The 20120-nt window shown below is 33.8% G+C and overlaps 4 protein-coding genes across 5 annotated transcripts; 3 read left to right on the top strand and 1 right to left on the bottom strand.

Moving 5' to 3' along the window:
* Positions 1-356: 356 nt before the first annotated feature.
* Positions 357-6538, bottom strand: LOC109163082. Of its 2 annotated transcripts, XR_002051195.1 has the most exons (4): positions 6370-6538; positions 4457-5280; positions 4169-4367; positions 357-395 (listed from the first exon to the last, which is right to left on the bottom strand). XR_002051195.1 is itself a non-coding variant. In XM_019311799.1 (3 exons), the coding sequence occupies exons 1-3, from the start codon at positions 6434-6436 to the stop codon at positions 4287-4289; spliced, it is 972 nt and encodes a 323-aa protein (XP_019167344.1). In that variant the 5' UTR covers positions 6437-6538; the 3' UTR covers positions 3789-4286. The 2 variants fall into 2 exon arrangements, 1 of the variants encoding a protein (XP_019167344.1); XM_019311799.1 differs by lacking the exon at positions 357-395 and having other exon boundaries at positions 3789-4367.
* Positions 513-2025, top strand: LOC109163033 (protein FAR1-RELATED SEQUENCE 5-like). Its single transcript, XM_019311754.1, has 2 exons — positions 513-1282; positions 1515-2025. Exons 1-2 carry the CDS (start codon positions 513-515, stop codon positions 2023-2025), a joined length of 1281 nt encoding a protein of 426 aa, XP_019167299.1.
* On the top strand, positions 2075-2986 carry LOC109163032. Its single transcript, XM_019311753.1, has one exon. It carries the CDS (start codon positions 2075-2077, stop codon positions 2984-2986), a length of 912 nt encoding a protein of 303 aa, XP_019167298.1.
* Positions 6539-15456: 8918 nt separating the features above from the next.
* Positions 15457-19601, top strand: LOC109163073 (transcriptional activator Myb-like). The gene is made up of 3 exons (XM_019311794.1): positions 15457-16081; positions 17569-18000; positions 19115-19601. Exons 1-3 carry the CDS (start codon positions 15964-15966, stop codon positions 19321-19323), a joined length of 759 nt encoding a protein of 252 aa, XP_019167339.1. The 5' UTR covers positions 15457-15963; the 3' UTR covers positions 19324-19601.
* The last annotated feature ends 519 nt before the right edge of the window (positions 19602-20120 follow it).

Genomic DNA, 20120 nt, shown 5'->3' with positions numbered 1-20120 from the left:
ATGCGATTAAAACCAGTACAAAACCCCATAGAATATACACAAACGGCGAAAAATTCCTGTAGGGAAAAAGGATGAGTTCAAAAATACGTATACAGTAGGAACGCAAGCACACATACCACCGTGTAATGCACACGAATTGTAATTACCCAAGGTCTGGAATGAGTGATAATAGGTCACCCATTGAATGGAACATTGAATACACCCCGAACGGTGGAGACGCACACGGTTTCAGTGAGAACGTAACACAAAGGGACCCACCTAGCGTATGAATAACAACGAACACAGACATGCACCAACTGTGAGTGATTAAACATGATTTTTAACAATGAAAACACCAAATGGAGCAGCTATGCACGCACCTGTGTAGTCCGCTTCACACACGAGCGAACCCCCACCTAAATCCAGAAAAGAACTGGAATAAGATAAGTAAAACAAGCCACTAATGTTGTTTATTGATATGATCACTAGGTGAAGACTACTGCGAAGACAGTGTGCAATAATGTGCAATGGAAATGGCCGAAGATGGTGCTAAATTCTGGACACCGGCAACCGATAATGAAAAAACACCATACGAAGGACAGCGATTCGAAACAGTAGAGGCCGTGATTGATTTCTACATTCAATACGCGAAGGAGGTCGGATTTGATGCAAGGCACGGCACAAAACGCAAAAACCGAGCAGGACAAGTGGTAATTAAATACATCATGTGCTCACGGGAGGGATACAAAGCTGAAACGAAAGAAACCCCCAATAACCCCAACAAACGAAAGAGGCGGAGGAGAGTGTCGAACAGGGTAGGCTGTAAGGCACGTATGGGAATGTCAAATTGTAAAAGTGGAGGATACAAAGTCCATGCAATCGAGCTACGACATACACACTGTCTATGCTCGAAAGAGGGGAGAACATTTTTAAAAATAAATAGGCAACTCGACATCGGACACAAGACGTTTTTGGCAAACTGTGCAAAGGCAAACATCGGCCCCACCAAAGCGTTCAGACTGTTCAAAGAGATGGTAGGAAGTTTTACAGAAGTTGGGGCAACATGCATCGACTTCTGCAATTTCAGAAGGGACCTATTGGCTTATATAGCAGAGGCGGACGCCCAAATGGTGATTGAAGAACTGTTCAAAAGAAAAGAGGACAACCCACACTTTTATTTCGATTTTGACATAGATGAAGAAGCACAATTAACTAGGTTATTTTGGGCAGACGCAGAATCCCATAGGAATTTTGCATGCTTTGGCGATGCCATGTCATTCAACGCTACGTACAGCACAAACAGGTAATTCTCGAATCTATTTAAAGCTAATCAGGTGTTTACCATTAAGTATGTACAGCTAACGTACAAAACAGAAGTCGCATTTCAACAAATAGACAACCCTACGAACGTGCATAGAAAGTGTAACCTGTGTGCGTAGCAGATTGATAGGAGTTCAGAAAAAAACTCGGCCGAGTGCACGCCGCGTAAACACACTGTGCATCCAGAAATAACTCATAAAATGTTGATATTGTAGGTACAAGCTAGTGTTCGTCCCTTTCACCGGGGTGGACAACCATAAGCGATGCATTACATTCGGGGGAGGCCTAATTGCAAAAGAGGACGTAGAGTCGTACGAGTGGCTACTAACAAAGTTCAAAGCTGCAATGGAATACACACCAAGGTGCACCATTACTGACCAAGACCCAACACTGAAGGTAGTTATCCCACAAACTATGCCAACAACAAGACACCGATTTTGCATGTGGCACATCATGACAAAAGTTGGAGAAAAGGTAGGGGTGGCATTGTGGCATAACGAGGACTTCAAGAAGGACCTAAATAGTACCATATGGGATGACACATTAACCATAGACGAATTCAAGAGCAAATGGAAAACAGTAATGAAAGCGTACAATCTAGAGGAACATAGGTGGTTCACACTTCACACAGCTATACGAGGCACGTGCATCATGGATACCCGCGTACTTCCACAACATATCCATGGGAGGATTGCTAAGGATAACATCTATATCAGAATCGACTAACAGCTACTTTGGTAAGTTTACAAACCCCCACTGCAGCTTGGTAGAATTCATGGCCCAATACAACATTGCAATTGGAGAACAAAGACATAACCAATCAAAAGTCATCGCAGAGAATGAAGGTTCGTACCCAAAAACAAAATCCCCTCTGAGTATTGAGAAGCACGCTGTTAAAATTTACACCATAAACATATTCTATGAAATCCAACAAGAGATATGGGAGGCAGGATTCACGTGCCACCTCAGAGACAAAACCAAAGAAGGGGAGATATGGAAGTACATAGTAGAGGACACTAGTGGCAAAATGTTTGAAGTTACACAACATCCAACAGCAGAAAACATAGAGTGTGCATGCAATAAATTCAACAGTATGGGTCTACTATGCAGGCATGTGTTGTTGGTAATGAAGGCAGAAGGATATGACACCATCCCGGAAAAGTATATCGTTACACGCTGGACCCGAACCGCATGTGCACAACCAATGTATGATGTGCCATGGGCAAGAAAAATAAATACTCCCAAAACGAAAGAAGCGAAAAAAATGGCCAATAAACTATGGAGTGAATTCTACACCTGCATGGGATTGGCAAATGGTTGGCCTAAGAAAATGGACCAAATGTTGGCAACATTGCAACAACTTAAAAAAGATCTAGAAATGGAGATGCAAGAAACACAAGAGAGTGGCAACAACGAATCGCCATTTGAAAGACTTATAGGTGCAAACAGACTAGGCGACATACAAATAAAGCCACCTAAAGTCGCAAAGAATAAAGGAAGTGGGAAAAGAATAAAAAGCAACAAAGAGAAAGCCACCGAAAAGAAACACTCGAAAAAAAAAGAACGTGCAATATATGCGACCTCCCAGACCACAACAGTCGCACCTGTCCAGACAAAGTCGCCCCAAATGAAGTTTAGAATATCTATATTTGAAAAACATAGATCAATGGTTGTAAGTTTCCATTAACGAACTGTATTAGAGTATTTATATGAAATACTATTTTAATTTGTTACAATTGTCCGAAGGACCCTTTGACAACAGTACACACACCCCATGATTAAAAGCACATAGATGGAGCTTCCGGAATAATTCCCATTACCACTTGATTATAAATAAAAGAGACAAAAATTTAAAAAAAATAATAAAAAAAAAAAAAAACCCACACATGGGAGAGGTATGAAATGCACACAATCCCAACAGCACAAAATACCATGCCGACTGAATACCAATGAAAGAACAAAATTAACCCAAACGCACACAAGTAAATATGAAAACGCACACATGTAATAGCTTAAACCACAACAACACAACCTGAATATGTGTATCGAAACCTGTGACCAATGGTTTGCAATGACTTAATTCTACCAACAGCCAACAGACGGTTTTATGTTATCAACAATGACCCCTATATTCCAGACACCATCTGATGGAGCCTTTCTGATAGTCACAGTGCCTCTCGAAATCGAATTACACACTACGCGCACACCACAGGATGCGAACGTGCACACAAGCGGAACCAAGTCGAAAAATTAAAACAACCACTAGATTAGCAATAAACGACCTAAAAAAAACCCACGGCCCCGGGCGAGCTACGTCAACAAAGAATTCGAACAACTAAACAACATGGCGTTTGATTAACAATGACAAAACTAAAAATATCTAAACACACACGGGGAGACACGAATGCGCACACCTGAGACCATCAAAAGCACAGTAATGCAAAGTCAACGCATTAACGACATAAATTAAAACCGGCTACTGATTCGTGTTACAGACACAATCTACCCTAAAACAAGGTCCAACGATGTTGGGCGCACACACCCGAGTATCAAAGTGCACGCACGTAATGCGACAAAAAAAATACCACCACAAAAGTGTGCAAAGACAGAAAAAAAAGAAAGACATTAGAAATCCAACTACATGCAACCTGGAATTTAAAGAGAGGAAACAGTACCCCTTAGAATAAAACTAAAAAGCGTGTGCAGGAAAAACAAACAGAAAACGACCTGAAAGCAAAAATAGAGTGCGTGCAAACTACTAATAGGACGTGTGCACCCCCCAACAATTACTTTAAATAAAAAACCCAGTGTGCATCCAAGCCACCAGTATTAGCACCGCCAAAGAACAACGAATAAAAGCACTCATTACCTTAGGACCATATTCAGGACCATCACCATCACCTTGTACATCTACCGGAGGAGGATCAATTTCTCCACGACCAAACCCACCAGCACTAATCTCCTCAGTCTCTCTAGCAGAAATAAGGTCAAATGTCCACTGCCCGAAATGAAGGCAGCAAATGTGGAACTGGCCGCTCAAAAGGCAAGACACGATCAACATAAAATAACTAAAACAAAAAACACCAAAATAAGATTAAAATAGAAGCAATCAGAACAAAAAATAAGAAAAAAAAAAAGAAAAAAAAGACGAACATACCGCAACAAACTCAGCAGGCCCCACAAAGCATTTATGGCGACCAGATCTCCAAGTCTCATGCGTCTCCACTAGGGAATCCAAAAGAAACTTGCACCAATTCAACTCATGGATGCGCGTAACATCATAGAAACAATCGAAGTACATCTGATTCGCATATCCATTGGACATACAAGACACCAACGTGGAAACCACCAACATAGAGAAATGTCTCTTAAACCAATCACCCCCGTCAGCCTCGGCAAAAAACTTGTCCGAAATAAGCGACGCAGTAACCGTATGCCTCACCTTCCCAAACAAGCCCCTCCAATGTCTCAGCAGGTTACTAATATGAACCCTTTCCCGCTTCACCATCTCAGTGTGACCACGTGGGAACCCCAACACCAACTCAACATCACGCTCATAAACAGGCAATGATCTACCACCACCCAAGTCAAACGTCCTCGTCCGGCCATCAAACTTAGTTAACAGCCAATGCAACAAACGGGGAGGGCACTCAGACACCTTGAACTCCAATAACGACCCAAATCCCAAGCTCCTAATATCTTCCTTCTGACGCATAGATAGGTCCACGAGCGCATCAACAAGAACACTAGCTTGTGCCCGAATCTTAACACTAGGAAATTCCAATTCCTGTTCAGAAGACACAGCACCACTAGACTCCTCAGCAGAAGATGCAGGAACTGCAACGGCATCATCAACGGCATTCCACACCGGGTCTTGTTCCAACCTCGCCAAGAAAGCCAAGGGTGGTGACACAAAATCATCATCGCTGACACAACTTTGGGCAACACCAGGAGCACACCGCACCACCCTAACCTTCTTACCTGGAAAAGAGAAAGATAAAATGATCCACACCACTACACACAAAACAAACCACCACCAAACAAAAAAAAAAAACAAACAAAAAAAAAAACAAAAAAAAAAAAAAAAAAAAAAAAAAAAAAAACCAGCAACAAAGACAAACACCCTCACCCACAACCAATTAAACGAAACCGCGATACACACACTTAACCCACACCACAGACCTAACACAAACTTAACCGCATCCGCTACTACAACACATGTACACCCTACGCACAAAAAGTGCACACATAATGCCAAAACAATAAGAAACCACCTCCACCCCATCCCCCCACACACGACAGCAACCAAATTAAAAAAAAAAAAAAAAAAAAAAAAAAAAAAAAAAAAAAAAAAGACAGCAGAAACGGAGTAAAAAACGAACACACAAATCATCCCACACTAATGATTATGCAAAATAAACCATAAACAGTACAGTATACGAACTACAACTTCCAAACAAGCAAAATTAAACACAATCCAAGCAAACTAACCTTATCTAGACATAATGCAGAAAATAACAAAGAAATGAGAGCATCCAAACAACTTCCAAAACACACTACACCCACGCTCCCCAAACCTGCATTAATTCGAAAATACCACACACCCAACTTCCGCACAACAAAAATTAAACACACCTCACCCAAACTAACATTAAGTAGCATAATACCGAAAATAACAAAAAATTGAGAGCATCCAAACAACTTCCTAAAACACAGCCGAAAAACTAAACCCCAACTACCCAAAACTGCATAAATTCGGCCTCTCTGGAAAAAAAAAATTAAAAAACAAACAAACCAAAAATCTACCTTCCAAACAGAATAGAAATATACATGCATCCAGATTAAAAACAACCCAACGAAACTAAAATCATCTACGCATAATACTAAAAAATACGAAGGAAATTCGCCAATCGAAGCAAAAGCCAACAAACACCCAAAAACGAAACCCTAGCCCCCAAATCCTGAATACATACGGTAACAACACACATGATCAGCAAAAAAAACAAACCAACATACATACAAAATAATGAATCCCACACAGAAAAAGGAAAAAAAAAAAAACAGAAATACCTCCACCGATAGCCGCGATCGGTGGTCCCCTCCTCTTCGAAGTGCCGCGGTCCCCACAACCGACCATCTCTACGTGTAAAGTGAAAAGCGATGGATGAAACCGCACGAACGACGCAACGTCCGGAAGTGTCGCCAACGCACGAGGAGAGAGCGATAAACGGGAAGAGGAAGAAGCTGACCGAGAATAGCGAAGCGCGTGTGAGCGAAATAGACGTGGTGTAAATAGACAAGGACACACCTCCGTGAGAAATACCACAAATAACCCTAGCCACTAAAAAAAATCCAAACTTACCGTGAAAACAACCCCCAAACGCGCAAAGCCCAAAACACGATCTGGACCATCCAATCCCCCCCATCTAACGTCTTAGAATTGTCCACACATTTATATCTTAAGAAGTGTTTTTACATGAAACTATATATATATATATATATATATATATATATATATATATATAGTTGGATAACGAAATTATTCTATACAAATGATGAAACCTAAGGTTTGCATCGTTTATTATTCATCGTATCTGACAATAATACTCATTACACTATTGAATAATGTTCATCGCCACTATATATGTAGCGTCCAATGCCATTAAATTGAAATTTTCATTACACTTATGGAGCGTTATCTGTTATCGAAACGAGGTTGCACGGAGCTCAGTCGTCGAGTTTAACAATATACAAGTCCACATACATTTCGGATCCAAAGATAAATTTTATAAAAATATTATTCATACTTTTGAGAGTATATATATATATATATATATATATATATATATATATATATATTCGCTACATAATTTTTATTATATTGATACGTGAAAGAGAAATTAAAGAAAAAAGTGCAAAAAGCGACGTGCCCCTATCACCAATGATCAATTAACAATTGGGCAATAGAATTCAGATTCATATTGTTGTATTAGGCTCTATGTATTCTAGTTAGACTAGGATACTATAATACATAGAATCCTAATATGTCGGGCATATTATATTGTATTCTAGTTAGACTAGGATACTATAATACATAGAATCCTAATATGTCGGGCATATTATATTATGGGTCTTGGTACGCTATGTTCGTACCATGACACTACAAAAAAAAAAAAAAAAAAAAAAAAAAAAAAAAGGTTGCTAAAACCAGGAGTAATGTTCATTTTTGTGATATAATACCAAGTAATTGCCATCATCAAATGGTATAGTTTAAGATAGCCAAGTCAAGACTAGCCATTGACAAATAAGTATGTAAAAGTACAAGAAAAGTATATATTCTTGTTACATAGCTTATATATTGATAGAGTGAATGGAAAAGAAAAAAAAAAAACGAGCTTCCTCAAATTAAAACCCCAATGATCAATTAATAATTGTGCAATAGTGCAGAGTTATGTCTCTTTATTGAAAATATTATTTTACTCCGTATGAATTGATATTTATATCACGACACTACAAAAACTGGTTGCTAGCTAGAATCAAGCTCGAGTAACATTCATTATTGTTAATATAAGTGGTCATGATATATATATATATATATATATATATATATATATATATATATAAGGGGCAAATTAATGCTAGGAATGAGTGGAAGGGGAGATACAAAAGGAAGCAAGCTAAGCTAGGGGATAGAGGATAGGGGAAGACTAATTGGTAATTAGGTCAAGTAGGTGTACACCTAAAGTGAGCATAAGAAACCAAAGTTATGTCTGGAAATGGTTAAGCTGTTGGCTTTCAGCAGGGTTTGCAGTTGAGAAGTTGAGATAACTTCTTCACTGAGGAATCTCTTTAATTTGTATCATATCCCATTTTGCATTATATTATATTATATTATTATTGTGTTCAATTCTCCTCAAACTAATAAACAAACAGTCAAATCAAATCAAGATCAACCAACTGCCCATCTAACGAACTCAAACATCTAAATCACCATTTTCATTATTTATTTATTTTTACTGATTCAATATATATGCTAACGAGACAAATTCATTTTCCAATTATTATATATGTCCTACATATATAGAATTTCCTACTTATATCAAACAAAAGTACTATATCCAAATGTAGTAGTCATAATATTTATTTTCTTTATATTTATTTTTTTAAAAAACTCAGTTTCTAATAGTTTAAATTGGACCATCTTTCTAAATATTATTATGTAAGCAAAGAACATAAAATAAAAATGAGACAAAAAAAAAAAACTTTTGTCAAAATATAATGCATAAAAATTCATCCGGAAAAAAAAAATTAAAATTTAACTTAAAAGTGACATTCTTTGTATATATTTAGATACAAAATTATTCATCAAAATTTTGATGTGAAATTTTTTAAAAATTTTATTTTCAATTTCAATTACACCAATATGTGGATTCTAAAAACATAATTATTAAAGATAAAAGTAATGAACTATATATAAAATATTAAAAAAAAAAATTGGGCCCCAAAAATTGAGGGCTTGTGCCGTTGCCCAGGCCACACATAGCTAGGGTCAGCCCTGTGGGCTGCTGTTGGAAATACTTGAATTTCTGATCACCTAAAAATGATTAGCATCCAAGAGCTTTTGGTCAGAAATGAACGTTCTGATGACCTTTAGCATTTACAAAAGTCCTAGCTCACCGGTTAAAGACTTAAAGTGATTGAAATTTCTGACCACTTTTCAATGTTCCAATGTTTGGTCATCATAGGAGTTAGGACATCCATTATAATTACAAGGCATGCATGGACGCAGGGTCAAAACTTGATTACCCTTTGGAAGAGAAAAAACAGCTGATCATCATCATCATCATCATCACACTATAAGTAGTTAAGACTGTTCAACGGTTAAGGACAAGTCCGGAAACGAAATGGCACGCCACACTAATTAATTACTAATTAACAATATTCTTTCATAATTATTTAAAAGAAATATTGGTAAAAAAAACTGCAATTTGAAGCTCTCTAGATTATGGGTAACTATGATCGATACGGCTCCATGCAGTTGAGCTGTACATAGCCAATGTCATTATCGCTATATATATAAATATTTATACTTACACGCCCGTAGAGAGAGAGAGAGAGAGAGAGAGAGAGAGGTGGCGGTTTGTTGAAGAAAGCGGCTGAAAACTAATGAAGGTTACCAAAGATGGAAAGATGCATCCTAGGATTAATGGTGGGTTGGTAAACGATTTTAAATATATTATTTCTTACTTCTAAATGCAACTATATATTAACACATGATAATAAAAATTTTCATATTTATTAACTGCTCGTAAATGACTTAAATATATTGTAAGTGAAAATAAAACTCACGTAATAACAATTGGTAAGAATTACAAACTTGAAAAAAATGAATATGAAATTATAAAGATGTAGAGAAAATAGTGAATGGACTTTATATATAGCAATATGACAGTAGAATATATTTTTAAAAGTAAGAAAATATTGCAAGTTGTAGAAATATTCAAAAGATTATGGAGGAGAAAAAATCAAATTAAAATTAAAACCATTTTATTATTCAACCTTAATATTGGAGATGATAGGTAGGCCAACGGTCAATACAAGAGTCACCTCTACTTATTATATTCACAAAAACAAGAGTACTAGGCTGTTGGCTGGTTCTTTGGGTGGTATATAATTAGATTTTCTTATTAATATAATGAATGAACTAATATATTAATGTTTAAAAAAAACTAATATAGTAATATACATGATTTTAATTATATAGTATTAATAAATTATTTAATTATAACAAGAAATTTTAAACAATTTTTTAATAACGGAATTAAATTATTACAAACGTTTTATAGGGCATATTAGGATGGTTTTTAGTTGCAATATATTTAAGCAGCTTCCTTTTAGCCAGTGTGTCAACATTTAGGTACGACAAGTACGTCAAGAACACAGGATGTTCGTTATCAACATATTACATTTTTGCTTTTCTTAATTCCTAATAAATTTTGAAAAAAGATACGGAGTATTATATTGTATGCATTAAAAGTTTTTGTATCTAAATTTTAGTATTTGATGTAATAAATATAAAGTTTTGACAATACAAGTAATTTTAATATCGTAAATTTTGTTGGTGCTCTTAGATTATTATGATATATTAAATAATTAGATTTATGCTTTTTTTTTTATCAAACGTATTTGATTACTAGCATTTTATACTTATTATGCGCAAAATGCCTCCAATGAGTATGATGAGGGTCCTTGAGGAAGACCGGTTGGGCATATCCCCAACAATATGAAGGTGCTAGTGAGGAACTAGTTGTGGATGAGTTTTGCTCAGATTTTCCCTTACTTTTGATATAAAATATATATATATATATATATATATATATATATATATATATATATATCCATAAAGTATTAATATATATATATGTGTTGAATTTTTTTATTTTTTTTTTGTGCATAAAATGGCATTTTAAGTAGTTATTTTGTTACAAATATACGTGTGGTTCACTTTAGATTTGGGTCAGGTCAAAGTGGATTCACACTCTTTGTAGTGAGACAAAGAAATTGATATATTATACGCTCAAAATGGATAATGGGTGAATGAAAAATTTATTCTCAATATAGACTCATTTGAGTTGGAAATGAAGGTGGAAATGCTTTGTTTAAAAAAAAAAAAAAACACTTGTCCCACATTGGTTTGGGGAGTGGGTTTGCACCACTATACAAGAGCCTTTTAGAAGGTGGTTGAATTGTATAGCATAATAGATCTCTCTCATGTGCAACTTTTTGGACTTGACTATTCGGTTAAGTAGTTACCATTCAGATGTTGACTATTCAGCAGTGTTGCAAAAATATCGCTGGCCTCCTAGTTCGAACTATTGAAACTAAATGTTTTAGTATTAACTATTAAAGTATTAAATAGTTTATAATTATCAAGTCTTAAAAATTAAAAAAAAAAAATTAAACAAATTTTTTAAAAAATAAAAATTACGCGGGCGCCGATTAATCGCCGCTTAGGCGTTAGGCGTCCCTCGAGTAGTTACCATTCTGGCACTCTGACAATATTAATGTTGATTCGTAGGAATTAATTCCAATTTAATTTTGAGAATTAAACTTCAGATAAAGTTGTAGGTTATGGGGGTTACATATTTGAAATTATTTCAGAATGATGTTAATTACATGGTTTAATGCTATTTATTTCTTGATCTCCTATAAAAACTTAGTGTTGGGCAGATTGTTTTGTTGCTAGTTTTGAACTCTCAAAATTTGAGTTTTTCTCTCTTCCTCTCTTAACTCTTTTTCTTACGAAAATTTTGCAAACACTTCCGTAAAAAAGAACAAAGTGTTTGCCTGTTGTTCTTGTTGGCCGTACTTTTTGTTTGAGTGCTCAAACACAAATGTCGTAATCCGTTTTATCCTGAGAGATTGACGCTACAATGCTCTTGGCACCTTCGGGAGGTAGCGAATCAGTTTTAAAGAAAGTATGTTTTACACACGACTTATATTTCTCATCTTTTTTTCATTGGGATTATCTTTTCTAAATTAAATCCCTATTTTCGTTAATATACATATATATTTTCGTATATATATGTTATTTGTTGGTTTCGTACCAAACTTTAGTTGGAATTAATTTTCTAAAAATCAAATTTCATTTTTTCATTAGTATATATATATATATATATATATATATATATATATATATATATTGGTATATATTCACCACCAACAATTTGTTTATCACGTGTTGCAATATATATTATAACACTTCTTTTGTCTCATTTTACCTATCATATTTATTATTCATTAGTCAAATTCAAGTATTTCTTCTCTACTTATTTTCTTTAGTATTTTTTTATTATTTTTAAAATTTTTAATTTAATAGTATTTTTAATATAGTTCCTATACACATATATTTATGTTAAAGTTAATATTATAAAAATTTGAATTATAAATAAATTTAGTCAAATCTCGTTAATCGAACTATACACATAAAATTTACTTTGCAGATAGTTTTATAATGATAATATTTATTTGATTTGTTACCCAATTCACAGATGAATAATAAATAAAAACAATTTTTCTTTTTAAGCACCATAAAGTGACCATTGTCAGACTAAAGTGTGAATATCAAGACAAGAAGTAATTTTAAGCATCAATTTTGTTTTGCCTATGAAGAGAAATAAGATGGGGTCTCAAGAAATATCTATCAATGTTATTAACAACCGAAACCGAGGATGGTATATATGGTTTGACTAACAGAAACATAAGTTTAGTTTAGGAGGGTTTTCCGAGTTTCCACGTGCTGTTACAAAGATTGTTAAGCTAGCCAATTTTGTTAGTTAGGTCTAGAAAGGTGATGAGGACCTAATTAAATCTCAATACATTCCATACCAACCTTTTCTTACTTGGAATATAAGAATATATTATTTATGGATTACGTATGCAGTTATACATTTATAAAATAATTATTATACTATATATGCTTTTCTTTTATTTTCTATTCTTTTTGTAATATATGTTTATAATTGACAATTTGACATTATTGTTGATAAATTTAGTTTATGCATGATAAGGCTAAACTAATAATTGATTGCGAGCTGCATTGGTTGATTGATATTCTTAGTGTAATTACTATTGAATATTAATTAAATTTTAATGTCATTTTTACTTTTAGTGTCTCAATTATTCATAAATAGTTTTTATTTTTTAATTTTCTATTATAAAAAAGTTATAAAATATACATTTATTTTGTAAGATTGTGACAATTTTGGGCCTTTGACAATAAATTGAAATGTAAGTTGATATTAAGCATTGAATATTTTTATGACCATTTTGGCCATGTTTGGTAACATAGTTAACTTATCAGCTAATTTTGGATTGTTTGACCACCATTAGCTATTTGGCTTGTGATATAGTACTAATACAGGCTCGTCTGTACAATATTTATATACAGCCACCTGTACTCAGTGTCCAACGACAGTGGGTCGGGAGCCTCCGAGCAGGTGTCTGAACTCTGAATGGGTCAAAAAGTCCCCCTTGCCATAATAAATTCGCGTATTTATAGGCTAAGCCGGGCGGGGGGGGGGGGGAGGGGGGAGGGGGACATGAGCCCGGACTACTGGCATGACGGGCACGTGTCTGACCTACACCGGGCGAATCCGGAGGCCATACGTGTTGTTGACACGTATAGACCCTAAGGGAGGAAATGCATGCAAAACACGACTGGGTGGACTCGGTCAGGAAAGACACGATGCTCGGTGCCGATCGGTCTTGGTCGGTTTAAAGAGAGCGACGCCTGGTTGTTTAAGTCCAACCGGATTTGATACTACATGTGTACTTTGCCAGGTAGGTATATTCCTATCAGCTTGGTTAAACAATCAATATGAGTGTTTGATTAATTAATTTTTTTGCAACAGTTTATTGCTCTAAAACGCTAAAATTCAAAAAATTGTTCAAAGCATCTTTTTGATAAAGTCATTTTGCATGTAATCAGCTATCAGCTAACAAGTAATTTACCAAACATCTTTCTACAATCAACTAATACTATCCATCAACCTGTCAAACTCACTAACCCAATCAGCTAACAGCTATTTGCCAAACACCCTTTAATATTGTGGATATTTGATTTTGGATATTATTAAATTTCAATGAAATAACCTTTACGTTTTAATTTGTTAGGGGACTAAAATCACCACAACATTGTAAACTTGTGGGCATATGATGGACGAATGCTTGGAGGGCTGAGTCTACGATATATTCTATAATGAAAATGTGACATTGAATCCTATGCTAGAATAAGAAAATAAAGTTGCATCTTCGCTATTAGTTATAGCATTTAAAGTTGTGGTAAGCGATTGATGTGATCATAATAACATATTTTACAATTTTTGATAGTTAGAGACGAAAATAACAAATCGTGAATATTTGAGAGAATAAAAATGTGTTTCCTTAATTTTATTTATTAATTTTATGAAATGACAAAACCATTCACGAAGTAAGTTTTTAAGGGTTTGGATATATAAGCTTATTATGGGTCCGTTTCATTTGGGTTAATTCGATACAAGAATATGCATGATACGTTTCATTATAGATTTTTTTTTTTTTTGTATATTTAATAAAAATGGCAATTAATTTAAATTAATTTTTCCTACCACCATTCTTTCCAGTAAGTATTCTGTCAATTCAATTGTAAGTTCTATTTAAAATCGATGAAGTATTTCAGCGTTGAAATAATCTATTCTTATCCAAACATTACCGATCAAGATTACAAATAATAATTAAATGATGATTAAACATTTGAACTAAAAAAAAAACTTTATTTTACCTAGTTATTTAAGATGCAACTATCGAATCTTTGAAATCTTAACGGTTCATTTGGTTGTAAGATGAGAATTAAGGAGGAAGGAAATTGTAATTCTAGGAGGGAGAATAGTGTGGAATAAAGTGGAAATTTAAATTTCAATGTTTGGTATCTACAGAAATTGAAAGGGAATAAGTAGTATAAAGATCAAAACGCTCTTACTTGTTATAACACACAAATAAAACATCAATTTTAGGTTATGAAAGAGAAGGGTAATTTTGTCTCAAGAGTATTTTTTTTTTCTTCCCAAAAATAGCAGAATTGAAAATACCAATGGGGGCATGAAATTATAATTCTATAAAAATGAAGGAACTAAAATTCCGCAGAATTGTAATTCTCTCTAACTAAACAAAGAAATTTGCTTGCCTTCGGAATTAGATGGGAATGAAATTCTAATTCAAAATTGTAAAACTATTAGGCCAAGCGTTAAAGGTAATTATTATATTTATAAAGGCGCACAGGCTTAATTTACTGGTTCAGTATGCAGTATTTGGGAGAAGAAAATGTAATTATATTGATGAAATAGGAGTGTAATTACAACTTTCCATAAACACATTATAGTTAGAAAGAAGGGTGGAAAAAATAGGTTTGGTAATTAATTAAGGTGGGTTATAAGTAGACGTTTGTAGGTTAGAAAAAGTGAGAAGATGTTGAAAGCAGAACAAAACTCAGCCCTCCAAGCAACCTAAGATAGCATCCATTTTCTCTCTCTTATGTAATTTTCCTACAACTATATGTACTATGTATACATACATAGTAATGTATATAATATATATTCGAGATAAATAGGTTGTGTGTACAAGGATTATTAGTTTGTTAGCCTAGACCTAGCCATCAATCACCGGTACAAAGTCTGCCCAAACCTTCCCACTTCCTAACGGAAAACACTTTCTCATCTTCTCTTCTCCTCTTCTCTTCTCCCCAACAATTCCTTATATTTTTCTCTCCTGCTCTCCATAACCCACCAAACACAATAATTCATTTCTTCAATTCTCTAACTATCAACAACAAATCCTAATCTCAACTTATATCTATCCCATATATATATATACCACCACCCACACCCAACTTCCAATCTTTAATTTTTTTTTTTCTCTCTCTATCTGTACATATATGTCTCCAGCTAGCTCAGATCAGATAGACTTATAAGTTGTTGTTGAAATCCGGCAAGATTTGGAGCTGGGAAGTTGATAGGAATCAGGGTTTTTATTATCATCAGTTACTGTTGGGCCTTTATTTTTGTTTGGTTTTTGATCAGTTTTGTTAGTTGGTGTTGTTGGTAAAGAGGATATATAGAAGATCAGGTGATGATGTGTAGCAGAGGCCACTGGAGGCCTCATGAGGACGAGAAGCTCAGAGAATTGGTGAAGAAATATGGGCCTCATAATTGGAATGCCATAGCTGAAAAGCTTCAAGGAAGATCAGGTATATATATATATAGGTTTTGTTTCTTCATATATATTCATCTTCTGCAAACTTCTTTCTTTCTTTTCTAGCTAGTCTTTAACCTCTTTCAAGATCTAAAGAGCTAATAATAAAGAATTAACTCGATCAGGGTTCTGGTCTGAATCGGGATTAGAATATTTATTTATAAGTAAATTATTATTTTTTGAGTATTAATTAGGATTGGATTTAAATCCAATCTATTGTAACAATGGTAATATGTTTATATATATCTCTGAATAATTGGTGGCCTGTCCCATTTCATAACAAAATCTAATGGTGCAGTGAGCTATACGTACACATATCAATTGTTTTTTTCAAGAATTAGCTACTTGAAAGTTGTGAGATTGGATAAATAATATATATTACATGATAAATATGTATTAGCCATATACGAAATACTGAAATAGTAAAGTTGGCCAGGAGGGAGATTATGGACTCATAATTTCACTTTCAAGAGTAAGGCATTAATTATATTACAAATTTAGGTTTTGAAAGATTCCAATATAAGTAAATTTTCTAGACTCTTTTCTTTCTTTCTTTATTATCCTCCACTTTTTCTGTTGTTATTGTTATTGTTTTTTCTTTTAATTGGATATAGTGTTGGACAGAGACTTTGAGAATTAAGTTTAACATCATCCTAAGCTACTATTAAGAGACTTTGAGAATTAAGTTTAACATCATCCTAAGCTACTATTAAAATATGGTGTTGATTATATATAACATAAGGAAATAAAATTGTGTTTTCGCTATTAATTATAATTTTTGGTGAAGTTATAATTCTAACAATATCGCTGTTAGTTATAATCTTTGATGTAGTCGTAATTCTAACAACTACTGCTATACCAAAAAGCTATATGTAGTAATAAATGCTGTCCAATTTTATTTTCTTATATTTGCTTAGTACCCACTGCACACTTATGTTTCGATAATAGGATACTAGACTAATTAAGTACTCCAATCTAGGTCCAACACATAGGCCTAATTTGGTAATTAACGTAGTTAGCTTATCATTTAATTTTGACTTATTTGATCATTATTAGTTGTTTGACTTGTTTAAACAACCAATATAAGTGTTTGATTAATTAGCTTTTTGTAACCGCTTATTGCTCCAAAACACTAAAATTCAAAATGATATTCAAAGTAGCTTTTTCGATCAGCTTTTTGAGAAAAGTCATTTTACGTGTAATTAGCTATTAGCTAACATCTAATCTTCCTACAGCTAATGCTATCAACGGGTCAAACCCACTAACCCAATCAACTATTAGCTAACAGCTATTTTACCAAACACCGCATAGTAATTAAGGTTTTCTTTTTCCGATACAATGAACATAACAACATGACTATCCAGAAAAAAAAAAAAAGAAAAAAAAGGATTTATTACATACATTTTGTTTCATACATATATATGCAACTTAAATTAAAATTTGAAATTTAATTTCTAAACTATTATATTCTATGTTTTTCAGGGAAGAGTTGCAGACTAAGATGGTTCAACCAACTGGATCCAAGAATCAACCGGAGCCCCTTCACGGAGGAGGAGGAAGAGCGGCTCCTGGCGTCTCACCGGATTCACGGCAACCGGTGGGCTATAATCGCCAGGCTTTTCCCCGGCCGCACCGATAACGCCGTCAAGAACCACTGGCACGTTATCATGGCTCGGAAGTGCAGGGAGCGGTCCAAGATCTACGCCAAGAAGGCCGTCCTCAAGTCCTTAAACGACCATGCGGCATCTTCGTCACGGCAGCCCCATCCCGGCGGCGAGTTTACCAGAGCCGCCTTCAATGGAAACCTTCCATTTTTTGATAAACTGCACTACCCTAGTTTGCCATATGCTCACTCTCTCTATCCATTGGAGTTTCAAGGAGACAACTTCGTTCAACCTGTGACGATGGATCTAGGTAATTTCATTAATTTATTTTAGTTACAGTCCCATACTTGATACTCCTATGTTTTCTGTCAATATATATATATATATATATATATATATATATATATATATATATATATATTACATATTATGTGTCCGTAGTTAATATGTTATGTGTATTTAATTTATTTACATGCACATCAAGTGTTAACGGTAAGTACAAAATATATCAATTGCAGGCACATAATATAGGACATAATATGCATATTTACATTAGGATATTTGCTTTCATGCATGCACAAATAATGTTTTTTGTTTGTCCCATAATTGGGCAGGTAAGTTTGAATGGAGATTTGAGTATGATGCGAGTTTAAAGGTGCTTCATACAATTAGGGTCTGTTCAGGACACTCGTGGTCTGACAAAAAAATAATGTTTTTTATTTAATTTATGAAATTAGCTATTTTTTATGTGATTGTTTTACTTAATTAGTTAGCTAGTGTGTTTTATAATCACCTAATAAAAATTTTAATTTCTTATGAAATAATTTTATCACCTATAGAAAACTTTATACACTTCTAATTTACACATCATGTAATATATACAACATCTCATATTAACTTAATTATTAGCACAACTAATATGTATGTAAACAACATAATAATTCATGTGAATCACTTAGCTTATGTAGTAATTTACCGTTTATATTTAAAAGAATATAATAATGTTACACCCCTACAAAAAATAAATAATATTATATTTCTTACAAAAATTACTATCTGCATAATATTTATTACCCTGACAGGTAGAGTGAAATGCAATTTTTTAGAAAAACAAATATATTTTTAGACATCTCATCTTTCTTTTAAGTAAAAATATTATACACACATTATATTGTTACACTGTTTTTCAATATTTATTTATCTTGAAGCAACGTTAACTACTGCTTGGTAGTAATTGCCATTGCAACAGAATGTGTAGCTATCGTAAACATAATAAATATTTAATGATTTTGTAGTGTGTTTATGAGTCTCAATAAAAAAAAATAATTGTTTCAATTGAAAAATATAATCTGTCGTAACTAAATGTCTAAACTACATATTTATTATTTATATATTATATACTCAACAGTTCCATTTGATTACAGATAATAGGAAGAAGTCAGTGGAGTTTTACGATTTTCTCCAAGTAAATACTGACTCTAACAAAAGCGAAGTGATAGATCAACATGCAAGAAGAGACGACGAGGAGGTGGAACAACAAGCCGCCGCCGGTAACCGGAGCAAGCCCGCCGGCGGTGGCGATGTGCAATTCATAGATTTCTTCTCCACAGGCGCCGGACGGCGGTCTGCCTAAATTTCCGGCGGCGAGCTTGATCGGAGACATGCACACACACTTCGTGAATCACGTCGAATTCATCGAGGTTTAGTGAATTACAACATATACTTAGTACACTTAGTGCCTCTAATTACTAGGAGGGCTCTATGCATAATTGAGCATGCATATATGAGGTGTTACATATATGTTGTATTATATATGAATATAATTATGTATTCAACAACTTAGAATAGCGAATAGAACAAAAAAAGGGGAAAAAAAATATTTCTAGAACACAAAATTTCTTCATTTTCGTGTCAAAATTTGACATGCAATAATTTTAGTGACATGCATGCATGTTCCTTTTTTCTTTGTTTTCTTTCTTATGTTGCCGCCTATAAATTGAAACCATTCATATACTAATTTGGGTATACACGAAATTGGTTAAATTGAATTGATATAGTTATAATTCATTTAAAACGACTTAAGTTTAAATTAAATCCTGTTATTATTAACAATCTTTTGTAGTGGGTAATTTTGTGTTCGTATAAAAGAGAATTTAATTTTGTGAATATGTCAATGACACAAAAATATCTCTTTTGTTAGAACCTAATTGCATCTTAAATTTTTTTATTAATGGGTTTGTACTTTAGTAACTTTTCATTTTAAGTTATAATATAATATCATAATGGATCTTTTTTTTTTCTTCTTACAAAATGCTTGATATTTAATGTATTATAATTATAATTAATCTCAATTAATTAATGAATAATTTTAATATAATCAATGAATATGCATGTCAACCAAACACTACATTCTTAAAAAAAAAAAAAAAA

Source organism: Ipomoea nil, unplaced genomic scaffold (assembly GCF_001879475.1).
Source record: "Ipomoea nil cultivar Tokyo-kokei standard unplaced genomic scaffold, Asagao_1.1 scaffold2975, whole genome shotgun sequence".
Lineage (NCBI taxonomy): Eukaryota > Viridiplantae > Streptophyta > Magnoliopsida > Solanales > Convolvulaceae > Ipomoea > Ipomoea nil.
This window is presented reverse-complemented; position numbering and strand designations above follow the sequence as displayed.